The following is a 14,384-nucleotide window of genomic DNA, read 5'->3' as shown; positions in this document are numbered from 1 at the left end:
TATCAGACAACAGTTAATTTTGTGTTTGTAGATTCTCCAAATGTAGAACAAGCAAAACCAACAACTGCTTATATTCTTCTTATGTTCACTAGTTTACATTTTGTACAAATCTCATCGGAAGCTTAGTGTAACTTTTCTTAAAGAATTTATGATCTAATCAATTTGTAATTTTCTACTTAAACAGTCTGACTAATCAGTGGCTGAAAATAATCTTTTTTTTCGTTGAAACACTTTAAATTTAATTAGCGTTAATTTAAAAAACTAAATTATACTTTTCTTTAACTATGTACGTAATAGGTGACACTCACACGTAAGAATTAAACTGTTTGAAACGCTTTAGAATTAAGTGCTTTAAAATAGATTTTCAGGAACCATAACTCTAGAAAGCAAATTGCGTCACTAAGTTCACGGTTTACCTCCCCTGGTAAAAGATTTCCGTTTCGCTCCACTAAGTCAATAACTCAATGCTGTGTGCGATATCATTTAACCCCATCACAAGGTTGAATAAACTAATTGAATAAAGTGGTTCAAGATAATTAGAAACAATTAAAGTTAAGACGTTTTTATCTTGGTATAGCCTTGAGTAGAATAACACATACCGACTGTACGCTCAAAGGGAAATTTTTTTCAAATTTATTTTATTACTTGACATTTACAGTTATATAGTTTATATTTGTTAATTTAATAGTTGTAGTCATTCTGCAGCGATATATTTAATATTTTTAAAAATGAACAGTGCTCTGTTGTGAAACAGTAAAGTTAGAACTATGAATGGGTCCGCTGAAAGCCATAGGAAATCAAGCTAAGTGAAAACTTGTCCATTTAACAGAAAACGTGAGTTTAATAAATATGAACTTGGTAATCGAGATAACGGTCTTTTGTTGAGAGAAAGGACTTGGGTTTTGAGATCTTAAAGTACTATTGAACAATTAGTAATTTTTTTTTCACCCTTTCTGTTTTTCCGTCTTTCTGTATATATATATATATATATATATATATATATATATATATATATATATATATATATATATATATATATATATATATATATCTATATATATCTATATATATATATATACAAATCTATATGTATATGGGCTTAGCTAAAACTAAAATAACTTGACGAGTGTGCTGTTATCAGGTAATATACTTGACACATTAAATTACTTGTTATTTTCAATTACAGTTTTGTACTTAAAGTTGTTTGCATAAACACAACAGAAGATAAATCTAGTTATATTTAGCCTCTATAGCCTATATATATATATATATATATATATATATATATATATATATATATATATATATATATATATATATATACAATACTTACCTAATCACCTAAGATCATACACATGTACCCACTACTTCTATCAACTGCTCCATAGAGGCTCTAGGTAAATAATTCAACCATCAACAATGACCAGTTTAGTGCTCTATGACGTCACCATAGCCTTGACCGAAAGCTCTACTAAAGACTACACCAGCAACACGACGTCAACCAACGTATCGCTCCACCCCGACCCCTCCCTGGGCCCCGGGGGTGCGTCCGACACCCTGCGAGTGATGGTGATCATGGCCTCCATCGTCAACCCCATCGTTGCCGTCGTCGGTTTGCTCGGCAATACGGCAAGCTTTCTTATCCTTTTCAAGAGCGGGATCCGGAAACCGTCCAACATTTTTCTCTTTGCTTTAGCTTTAGCGGACTCGACGTACTTAGCAAAAGCCATCTATATCAAAATTCTCCTAGCGTTCTTCGGATCTTCAAACCTACGGCCTTCATACTACGGCTGGGAATACCCGGAAAATATCACTCTTTCTAGTTTCATTATCGACAGATTTATGCTGTTTTTTATACAATGGGCGGGGTTTGTCTCGACAAACTTACCGGTTGTGATCACAGTCGAGCGCGTGCTGGCTATTTTTATACCGCTCAAGTTTAAAACACTCCTAACGTCTAGAAGAGCTCGGGCTGTTGCTATAGGCGTTTATTTATTCTGGTTCCCGTACGTCGTCTTTATATCCGCGCTGATGTCCTTCGACTACTACTTCGTCTACCTAGACCGCCGACAGCAGTACAGCACCTGGTTCATCTCCGACTTCATCGACACCAACATCCTCTTCATCTTCGACTCCTACGTCGTCAACTACATGACGTCAATCCTCCCTGTCATTATCATCGTCGTTGGCTGTCTGCTCATTGGGATAAAAATAAAACTAACACACCGGAAGCGGAAACAGATGAGTTCCGGTTCCAAGAAACTATCGTCACGCACGACAAGAACTCTACTGGCTGTGTCCTTGATATTTGCGTTTTTCCAGACGGTTTATTTTGTCGTCGTGTGCGCCTTGAACGAGCAGTTGGTGAGTAACGGGGACATGGCAAGTATGACGATACAGTTCCTGGACCTGCTCGTCTTTCTCTGCGGTTCCAGCAATTTTTATGTTTACGTGTTCATGAACGAAAAGTTCCGGAAAATCTTTTTTAATTTGTTTGTTTGTCGCTGCGGTACTGTATAGCTTTAAAATGTATACCAACTCATTACACGCTACAGCAATCAGGTAATTAGTACTATAAAGCTTTAAAATGTATTATACGTTATAACACGCTACAACAATCTAGTGACTAGTTCACGTGTGCTTGTAGAACACAGAAGACAATTTAATTTGTTTTCGCTTCAAGTAAAATAAGTTGACAAGTGTGTTATTAAAAGCTTATATACTTGACACATTTAATTACTTGCTACTTTAAATTGTAATCTAGTTATAAAAACATTAAATATTGAAAGTACTGGAAGTCTAATACGGTCCACGACATCCAATAATACTAAAGCTTCTAGTAAATACTAAAATGGTGTCGAATATCAAATATCGCTACACTAAAATAATTAACGGCAACAATTGATGATTGGTAGATGGAAACTCCATTGCATGAGAATGAATATCTTAAGATGACAAGAAAAGTCAGAAAATAACAGAAAATAATAATAATCACGTGTCTCATGGTAAAAATAACTTATGACGTGTCTCATGGTAAAAATAACTTATGACGTGTCTCATGGTAAAAATAACTTACCACGTTTCTCATGGTAAAAATAACTGATCACATTTAATCAACTTATAATACAAAATCGCTTGTAATCAACTTACACATTACTCATTGCATGTACAAGGGTAGACAAGCATTTTAGAACACAAAAAAAACACTGAAAAAAGTTGACACTGTTGTCGAGAGGAAAATTAAATCAAATATTGTTTTTAATTTGACTTTAATATTTAACGAGATTTTTTAGTCTCGCGTAATGAAAAATTGATTTTTTTACTGCTTTAAGGTTATTTCCTCGTACAATAAAATTGTTGGATCTTATACATTCCTACTGTTCTGTATAAGATGAAACTCTCCCATATAAAACTGATGCTAAATTTTATTGAGATCAACAGAAAGTGTACGGTCTTATACAGGCGTAGAGAGCGTGCGAGGGGGCAGGAAGACACATTGCCACGCCCCTGGGGAAGACACATTGCCACGCCCATGGGGAAGAAGCATTGCCACGCCCCTAGGGAAGACACATTGCCACGCCCCTGTGGAAGACACATTGCCACGCCCTGTGGAAGACACATTGCCACGCCCAAGGGTAAGACACATTGCCACGCCCTTGGGGAAGACACATTGCCACGCCCCTGGTTCAAATATTTATTTCCAGAAAAATTAAAGACAATTTCTTATACAGTTCAGTCGATGTTTTTATCTTGAAATTAAATTTCAGCTGGATTTTAAGGTACGAAAAGAAAAAGATGATCTGATGTAGTTTCAACATTTGTTAAATGCAGCGATCTTCATTTGGATACTGATACAACTTTTGTTTCTACAGCTAATTTTTAATACAGAAAATAATAACATGATAAAAGTATCTAATACATATTTAAAAGTGTATTAAAATGAAAATTTAAAAATTATCTTTAAAACGGTAAAATGTATTCAGGTTATTTTCATCTAAATAAAAAATATCTTTAAAACGTATTATGTATTCAGGTTATAATAATCTAAAATATCATTATCTTAATAAAGACATTTCCCTTTTTCCCAAGTTTCAACCTATGCTTGACGCTAAACTTCCATATCGTGTAGGCTACTCAACACAGATTTTATAACACTGCGCACGTTTATGCAAATGTTTATGTTACTTTTTGATAGGCTACTTTAATAAAGCGCATGCATATACTTAAAGGTATTATTTGAAAATAACATCCTTATTGCTTTTGTTTTAGGAAAAATTACATCTACAATTTAATTCATCATTATATTAGACAGCTAGGTTTTGTTTGAAATGACAACTTAGCTACCAAATTAAGAATAATATGAACGAAAGAAATATGTCTATTAATATATAACTATAAACATAAAATAATTTTTTTAAATTTTTAATTGGATTAAATTCATCAAAAGACAAAATATAATTAAATCTATCTAGTAAGTTAGGAAAATTACAAGTTTCATACATTGATAATCAACAGATAGAAAAAATAACAGTGTTGATACTGAGATTTGAAAATATATTACTGAAGTCAGTAATTATTCAAGTTTTTTTTGTTAATTTTAAAATGAACAATGGGGGAAAAAACTTATGTGAGAATGATCACAAAGAACGACATTCAATATTGAAAAGTAATAGAAAAATATGTCTTGATTTAAAGGGCAGAAATATTTTCTATGGTAATATGTACAGAGGAGGGCACTGGGTATATATACTAAACTTTGTTGTATATACTTTTATATCTTTATATGATCGGAACAATAAAAGGATTACACATTTAATAATAATTAATTGAAATAAATAGAACTTGAACGAATATAAATAATATGAAAATACAGAGATCTGTAAAAAAATATCAATAAATTAAAACAAACTTCTAAGCTTCAAATTTAAATTCGTCCAATCTCGTAATGAGTTAGAACGTTTATTGAAACAAATCGTTTTTATGATGGTGGCCTGCACAACAAAATTACATTCACATCTTGAAACTAATCGTTCTCACGATGTATACATTAAAGTTACAATCACATCTTGGAACTTATAATTCTCTTAACGTATACATTAAGCTACATTCACATCTTGAAACTTATCTCTCACGATGTATACATTAAAGTTACATTCACATCTTGGAACTTATAGTTCTCTTAACGTATACATTAAGCTACATTCACATCTTGAAACTAATCTCTCATGATGTATACATTAAAGTTACATTCACATCATAGTGCAATAAATTATCAAAACAATCCAACGTTCGGGGGTAGGTGTAGAGTATATATTTATTAAATCTTATCTGAAAAAAAAAAAACATTTATTTAGTTTTCACTTATCGGAAAATGAATTATAAATCTACGAGTTTATAACAATATATATTGTTGACTGGTGCAAATCTCGATATACTATAATGATTTACGTATCTCAGTGATTGTAAATTTGGCTTATAAATAATTATATATAGGCCTATATATATATATACATATATATATATATATATATATATATATATATATATATATATATATATATATATATATATATATATAAGAATGTTTTAGTTATTTTAAAATACTATATCAGAATGACACGATACTTGAATTTAAACTTAGATAGATTTTCCGTACCTCTGTTAGTGGTGGTCCTAACAACACTTCCAACTCGAACGGTACGTTTTTCATCAACTTCAAGCCCCCCAACATGGCTGATAATTCGTTCCAGCCATTGGCTGCGGTTCGTTTGGTAAGGCACAGCCTCTGGGCAGCCATGTCGTAGATAACAGCAACAGCTGTTTCGTTCTCCCCACAGCGAAACTCAAAGGCAAAACTGTGATACACAAATCGATCAGCCGTCATACATATGTGTCTATCTGTCTATTACAACTATGTATGTTTATGATATACATATATCGCTTGCCCAGAACCAGACTGTTCTAACTCCTTTTTGTTTTTTCAAAATTTATGCACGGGCGTGTTCTCAATCCACCATGGGTAAAAAATGAGTAGCCATATTTCTTACCATTAAAACACGATACTTTAATTCCACCATCTGTTATAAATGTTAGGGAAAACATAAGTGTGAAGCCTTGTTGTAAACATTTATAAAAAGTGAAGTTTGAATAATCTAGTTCTAGGGAGGCGAGATCTTCTTCTTAATTCTGTCCGTGTCCAAAAAACACGGGGTAGTTTAAGTAGAGTTCATCTGATTCATTGATCTCGGCATATGAAGAGATAGTGTGGTCAGCACTATACCTAGCCGTCTTTGTTTCCCTAACGTGAGTTAGGTACCCATTAGAGTTGGGTGGGCTCAGGGATGCTCCACTGATCTGAATCCGGATTTGAACTCTTACTAGAGCGATATATATAGTCCATATATATATATATATATATATATATATATATATATATATATATATATATATATATATATATATATATATATATATATATATCTCTTCTTGCTATAGTTAATATCGACATAGTTTAAGTCTAAGTCTTAACAATCAATGTTACTAGCGGTGAAAATAGAACTAAAAAATAACAAGTCAACGTAAAACTCAACCAACACACCCTCGAAATGATTGCAAGCCTAAATATATCCTTGTTCTGACCGCAATGATTTGTATGGAAAAAAAATGCCTATGCAATGAAATTCAAAGCTGTGACCGGAATTGGTTTTACTGGATAAATGTACTGTGACCGGAATTGGTTTTACCTTTTGGTTGAATGTACTGTGACAGGAATTGGTTTTACCTTTTGGTTGAATGTACTGTGACAGGAATTGGTTTTACTGGATAAATGTACTGTGACAGGAATTGGTTTTACCTTTTAGTTGAATGTACTGGGGCGGCGTAGAAAATGAACTTGTGCCAATGTGATCGAGTAAACGATATCATCTGTGGCTACAACAGTACATAAACAATATAACAAGGTAATGTTTATACATGGCGTATAATGTTTATAAATGAGGTAAGCAAGACCTTTTAAAACTTAGCTATCGCAAGCAATCATGCCATTCTAAAGAATAAGCACAACCACCGCCTTCAGTGTGCAATGTCAATAAGCGTGACAATTACTACTATGGTATAGCTATATAAATAAAAGTAACTGTAGCACTAACTTACCATATAAATATTTAACTATAGCTATCTATATATATAATTCTCTTCTGGGATCAGTTAGAAAACAAGCTGCAAGCGCGCCTTTGCAGTCCCCTCTCTTCCTCTCTATCACTATCACTACCACCCCCACCCCACCCCCACATGATCTGGTGAGCGGTGTTCACTCTGTTTACATTTTACAATCAAAGAGACGGGTTTGGTGACGGCTATTAGGGGCAGATAATTTAGTTTGAAACGATTTTAAACTGAGAGGAGGTAACTAAGAGGAGGCTGCTTTCACGTGGGGGGAGGGGGTAGTGTTTTTAAGCAAATATTTTCAATGGCAGCATTGGTACTGTCGAATTCACAAATTATAAATTACCGAAAAGTAGAAAAAAAAAACAACTAAATAGCGGCGTATGATACGCAGCGGGTCGGCTCGTATATCCATATTAACCTAAATTTACATTTTAATGTACTTACTGGTGTTAGCAACTGAAAGGAAAAAAAATGTTTTTATTATTGATTAAGTAGCATATTTTTTGACATAACTCTTCCGCGCTCATCTATACCTGCACCTAAACTTAAACTTAAACTTAAACCTAAACTTAAACCTAAACCTAAACCTAAACCTAAACCTAAACCTAAACCTAAACCTAAACCTAAACCTAAACCTAAACCTAAACCTAAACCTAAACCTAAACCTAAACCTAAACCTAAACCTAAACCTAAACCTAAACCTAAACCTAAACCTAAACCTAAACCTAAACCTAAACCTAAACCTAAACCTAAACCTAAACCTAAACCTAAACCTAAACCTAAACCTAAATCTAAACCTAAACCTAAACCTAAACCTAAACCTAAACCTAAACCTAAACCTAAACCTAAACCAAAACCTAAACCTAAACCCAAACCTAAACCTAAACCTAAACCTAAACCTAAACCTAAACCTAAACCTAAACCTAAACCTAAACCTAAACCTAAACCTAAACCTAAACCTAAACCTAAACCTAAAACCTAAACCTAAACCTAAACCTAAACCTAAACCTAAACCTAAACCTAAAACCTAAACCTAAACCTAAACCTAAACCTAAACCTAAACCTACACCTACACCTACACCTACACCTACACCTACACCTACACCTACACCTACACCTACACCTACACCTACACCTACACCTACACCTACACCTACACCTACACCTACACCTACACCTACACCTACACCTACACCTACACCTACACCTACACCTACACCTACACCTACACCTACACCTACACCTACACCTACACCTACACCTACACCTACACCTACACCTACACCTACACCTACACCTACACCTACACCTACACCTACACCTACACCTACACCTACACCTACAAATGCATCTTTACCTAGCAATATCCATACATACATGTACACGTATTAAAGAACACAAGAGCACTCACAGAATACAAAATCCAGTGTACTATGATGTCGCGATATACCCGAATGTATTTTAATTTGTCCAACCTTGTTTTTCCTTTGTATGCAACGTAAAGTGTTTTGTTGAAATAAACCTTGAAGAAAAAAAAAACATGTGGTAAACCTTGAAGAAAAAAAAAACATGTGGATGTTATTTTGATTATAGTGGTAAGGAAATCATTTTAATACCATTCACATTTCCGTTATTACTTTCGTCAGTCGTATACTTAAAACTGTTGACGTAATCTTTTTTAAGCGATAAAAGAGCTGTGAATGATAATATCAGCAACACAAGTTCATATTTGCAAAATATTTCGGCAACACAAGTTCATATTCACCAAATATTTCGCAAAAACTTTTATTACACGCTTACAGATGAACGTTTTCGTACATACACTTACTTTTACAGGATGGTTTATAGTCATAAATACTAGTGATAAACATTTCTTTTGCCTCATATTTGGTGTGATGACCATTGACCTTACCCCATACTTGGTGTGATGACCATTGACCTTACCCCATACTTGGTGTGATGACCATTGACCTTACCCCATACTTGGTGTGATGACCATTGACCTTACCCCATACTTGGTGTGATGACCATTGACCTTACCCCATACTTGGTGTGATGACCAATGACTTTACCCCATACTTGGTGTGATGACCATTGACCTTACCCCATACTTGGTGTGATGACCAATGACTTTACCCCATACTTGGTGTGATGACCATTGACCTTACCCCATACTTGGTGTGATGACCATTGACCTTACCCCATACTTGGTGTGATGATCATTAACCTTACCCCATACTTGGTGTGATGACCATTGACCTTACCCCATACTTGGTGTGATGACCAATGACTTTACCCCATACTTGGTGTGATGACCATTAAACTTACCCCATACTTGGTGTGATGACCATTGACCTTACCCCATACTTGGTGTGATGACCAATGACTTTACCCCATACTTGGTGTGATGACCATTGACCTTACCCCATACTTGGTGTGATGACCAATGACTTTACCCCATACTTGGTGTGATGACCAATGACCTTACCCCATACTTGGTGTGATGACCATTGACCTTACCCCATACTTGGTGTGATGACCAATGACTTTACCCCATACTTGGTGTGATGACCATTAAACTTACCCCATACTTGGTGTGATGACCATTGACCTTACCCCATACTTGGTGTGATGACCAATGACTTTACCCCATACTTGGTGTGATGACCATTGACCTTACCCCATACTTGGTGTGATGACCATTGACCTTACCCCATACTTGGTGTGATGACTATTGACCTTACCCCATACTTGGTGTGATGACCATTGACCTTACCCCATACTTGGTGTGATGACCATTGACCTTACCCCATACTTGGTGTGATGACTATTGACCTTACCCCATACTTGGTGTGATGACCATTGACCTTACCCCATACTTGGTGTGATGACCATTGACCTTACCCCATACTTGGTGTGATGACCATTAACCTTACCCCATACTTGGTGTGATGACTATTGACCTTACCCCATACTTGGTGTGATGACCAACGACCTTACCCCATACTTGGTATCTTATAACCTTGACCTTTACCTCATACTTGGGATGATGACAAATGACCTTACCCCATACTTGTCGGGATCTATGACGATCCTGATGACCATATCTCTACCACGAACGAGTCTGAGTATCGACGTGCATTCTCTGCCCCAGACACCGAACCTCTTGTTGTTGATGACGATGTTATGTGTTTGGAACCTGACGTTGACGTGGAGTTCAGACTCATACATACAATCACGTGACGGGCACAACTCGAACGCGAACCTGGGCGATAACAAATCCAGTTTTTTTTTTGGCAAAACTAAAATCAAAACTCCGTATACAATACAGTATGGAGGTGAAAACTGAGAACATTGTCAAAATAGATGTCGACACATTAAAACACCTTCTCTGTAGGCCTACTCTGTATAGGTAAAGAAAACAAAATTCTTGTACTACCTCGTTGCTTTTATGGGAACGGCTCCTTCAATGATGATTTCTTTGCCATTATGAATTGGATAAAGTATTTCTCCGGTATACGGCATTTTGTACTTTGTGAGTAACAAATATATTTTATTATCATATAACAACATCAACCATTATACAAATTACACTATTATATCATTATTTATTTTATTTTTTTTTAATTTTTATTTTTTTTGCAATTATATTTATTCGCAAGGAAATAGTGTAGATTTGTGTGTGTAATCTATATAAATTGTTATAATAGTAAAATATGCAATATATGCCCACACATGATCGTGGAGGTGTTTAAGCATATTCAAGTGTAAAAGCACATTTAGGTTAGACAGGCAGACATAATAAATGACAGCTTTTAGAAATTTCTCTCGAGCGACTAGAGATGTTCTTGGGTAGGTGAAGAAGAGTTGACCAGTTTCTGTGACATTGGCATATTATGAAGGGGTAGTGTGATCAGCAGGCTGAACAATGGCCAATGTGAGTCAGATAAAAAGTTTCCCTTTCAAACCTGACGATCTATTGGGCAATTGGAGTAGAGTTTACCTGTTTCTGTGACCGCGGCATATGAAGAGATAGTGGGGTCAGCACTATGCCCAGCCGCCTTTATTTTCTCTAACGTACCCTGGATTAGAGTGGTAATAAAGACTTTCTAATGGGAGAGAGCTGGACTGCTATTCCGTAAGTCTCGCGGTCGAATCCGGGTTCAAGTCAGTAGACCGTCTCAGAGTCCACCCAACTCTGATGGGTACCTAACTCATGTTAAGGAAAGTAAAGGCGGCTGGGCATAGTGCTGACGACACTATCTCTTTATATGCCGAGGTCAGAGAAACAAGTGAACTCTACTTCACTTGCCCCATAGACCGTCAGATTTGAAAGGGAAACTTTTTTACTTTTACTATAGACTTTCTAAGGACTCGAGTCCGGGATTTGTACCCGACACTCACTGGCGAGATACCGTGCGGCCTACCAAACGACCACACTGCCCCGTTGATGATGAAAAAAGTCTGTGTTTTACAACCACCAAGCTGGTATCCATTGTATTAACGTTATGAAAATAACTACATTAAACCGGGAGTGATCTCCCCTAAACTTTCTCGAATATTCTTATATAACACTACGTGCTATGGCAACTCGGAATATAGACATGATTTTTAATTACTTAAACTTTTAAAAATAGAATAGAATCTCATAGGAAAAAGAATTGCGCACCAAGCGAACGCCAAAACAAAATATGCATAATAGTGCGGAATATTATAGCACTTTATAAATTTACATGCGTTTTTTGAGAAATCGGAAATAGCGTAAATTAGTACTTCCGGTCAACGGAAATACTCACAATTTGATAGAAGGTAGAGGATTAGATCTTTTACTTACATGTGACATTTCATTTATCTATCTGAAATAGTACTAGGTTTTAGGCTTTTAAAAAATTCAAAGTAGAAAAAGTACCACTTCCGGTTATCGGAAATCGCTCAAAAGTTGATACGGATCTATGATTTTGATAAAATACTTATATATGAAATTTCATCAACCTAGCTGTAACGGTACTCAAGTTATCGTGTTTACAGACACACAGACACAGACACACACACACGCACACACACACACACACACACAGACATACGGACAAGATTGCAAAAATATGTTTTTCCGACCCAGGGAGATGTAAAACTTTGAGATTTGTAAAAATTTCGATTTTTCTTTCTTGCACGATTACAAGACATTCTCTATAGATCTACTTCATATATACGAGAAAGTAAAAAAAGTTTACTCTGTGTGTTCCGATGACACCCGGCTTAGACCTCTGTTGAAACGTGACGTTGTCCCTTGTCTCGAAATACGTCGCTCCAACACAGAATACACGTACGAGATTTGCCAGCAGAACTTCAATGACCAGCTCCATCATAATGGCTGGGTTCTCTCTGTTTTTAAATTAAAATATTAGTCGTTGAACTTTTAGTTTTAGAATATGAACTAGTGGTTTATTTGACATGTAATAATTATATTAATAATATAAATGAGGGGCGGCATGATCGAATGGTAGAGAGTTCTGTTGCAAGCCACAAGGCTCGAGTTATGATGTATAGGCTTATATGTAATGGCAAATTATATATATATATATATATATATATATATATATATATATATATATATATATATATATATATATATATATATATATATATATATATATATATATATATATATATATATATATATATATATATATTTATGTATGTATGTATATGCTGCACATACTTAAATAGGAGAAGACGTAGCCAAGCGGTAGAAAGCCTCGAGTTTGAAACCGGGTTAGAAACATATGAACTCTATCTACCCAATGGATCCAGTGGCGTAGCGAGGTCGGGTGTCAACCGGTGCGGCACTTAATGGTGTCAACCCCCAGAGGCGTAGGAACCCTTCCCTGGGACAAACTTTCAATTTTTTTATTTGCACACCCCCCCTCCCCCTCAAACTTTTGATTTGCACATCCCCCCTCAAGCTTTCAATTTGCACCCCCACCTCAAGTTTTTCTCTATATATTTTGCTATTTTTTTCCTTGGTGTCACCCCCCTAAATGGTGTCACCCGGTGCGGTCCGCCCCCCACCCCCATCGCTACGCCTCTGAATGGATCGGTAGGTAAAAAAGAATTTAAAATGTTTACTACTATAAGCAAAAACTAGATATACTTACTTACTATTGACATTGTTATTTGAACGATTATTACAAGAGGAAATGGGTAGATGAATAAAAACACGCTTTTAATAGAGGCAGTACTTTAAAAAACCAGAACACTGCCACATTGCTTGCACATACCTTGTTAAACGCGGCTTGAAGTTACTCTCTGTGTTGACATCTCGAGTTAAAAATGGCTGACGTTCAATTTTGCGATATAACATCACGTGACCGCTGTCATCCCAAGGTGTTGTCTTTAAAACTTTAATTAGAATGGTGTTAAAGGCTGAGTTTCACGTATACAATTGTGGTAAGGTAGAATTCAATCTTCTTATTTTAGGTTTAGCACAGCAATCAAATATTATATGCGGATAGTGGAAGCTGTACGTATATCTATGTAGTGTGGATAATTATGTACACACTTATTAAATTATAGTGTTGAAATCTTGTATATATTAGATGTTATGAAACAATTGTATTTTGGATGCGTAATGTTCACTTTAGTCAACTGGTCTAGTCACATGTACACTTAAGTCAACAGGTGAAGTCATAGGTACACTTAAGTCAAAAGTTCAAGTCACAGGTACACTTAAGTCAATAGGTCAAGTCACAGGTACACTTAAGTCAATAGGTCAAGTCACAGGTACACTTAAGTCAATAAGTCAAGTCACAAGTAAACTTAAGTCAAAAGGTCAAGTCACAGGTACACTTAAGTCAATAGGTCAAGTCACAGGTACACTTAAGTCAATAGGTCAAGTCACAGGTACACTTAAGTCAATAGGTCAAGTCACATGTACACTAAAGTCAAAAGGTCAAGTCACAGGTACACTTAAGTCAAAAGGTCAAGTCACAGGTACACTAAAGTCAAAAGGTCAAGTCACAGGTACACTTAAGTCAATAGGTCAAGTCACAGGTACACTTAAGTCAATAGGTCAAGTCACAGGTACACTAAAGTCAAAAGGTCAAGTCACAGGTACACTTAAGTCAATAGGTCAAGTCACAGGTACACTTAAGTCAAAAGGTCAAGTCACAGGTACACTTAAGTCAATAGGTCAAGTCACAGGTACACTTAAGTCAATA

General features: G+C 35.6%; 1 protein-coding gene across 1 annotated transcript; it reads right to left on the bottom strand.

Annotated features, from left to right (window-relative positions):
- Nucleotides 1-6,849: 6,849 nt before the first annotated feature.
- On the bottom strand, nt 6,850-13,494 carry LOC131930244 (32 kDa beta-galactoside-binding lectin-like). Its single transcript, XM_059286655.1, has 7 exons — nt 13,446-13,494; nt 12,399-12,549; nt 10,607-10,698; nt 10,234-10,432; nt 8,579-8,689; nt 7,612-7,623; nt 6,850-6,930 (listed from the first exon to the last, which is right to left on the bottom strand). The coding sequence occupies exons 2-7, from the start codon at nt 12,531-12,533 to the stop codon at nt 6,850-6,852; spliced, it is 630 nt and encodes a 209-aa protein (XP_059142638.1). The 5' UTR covers nt 12,534-12,549; nt 13,446-13,494.
- Between the last annotated feature and the right edge of the window lie 890 nt (nt 13,495-14,384).

Source organism: Physella acuta, unplaced genomic scaffold (genome assembly GCF_028476545.2).
Source record: "Physella acuta isolate Inbredline_101_S28 unplaced genomic scaffold, ASM2847654v3 ptg001744l, whole genome shotgun sequence".
In the NCBI taxonomy this organism is placed as follows: domain Eukaryota; kingdom Metazoa; phylum Mollusca; class Gastropoda; family Physidae; genus Physella; species Physella acuta.
This window is presented reverse-complemented; position numbering and strand designations above follow the sequence as displayed.

What these genes read in the sequence shown, in the direction of transcription:
- LOC131930244 (XM_059286655.1), bottom strand. Translation starts at nt 12,533, where the DNA reads ATGATGGAGCTGGTCATTGAAGTTCTGCTGGCAAATCTCGTACGTGTA. An exon ending in GTTCCCATAAAAGCAACGAG is followed by an intron (nt 10,433 to 10,606) that starts GTAGTACAAGAA and finishes GTTATCGCCCAG; the next exon opens with GTTCGCGTTCGAGTTGTGCC. An exon ending in TAGATCCCGACAAGTATGGG is followed by an intron (nt 8,690 to 10,233) that starts GTAAGGTCATTT and finishes TTTTTCTTCAAG; the next exon opens with GTTTATTTCAACAAAACACT.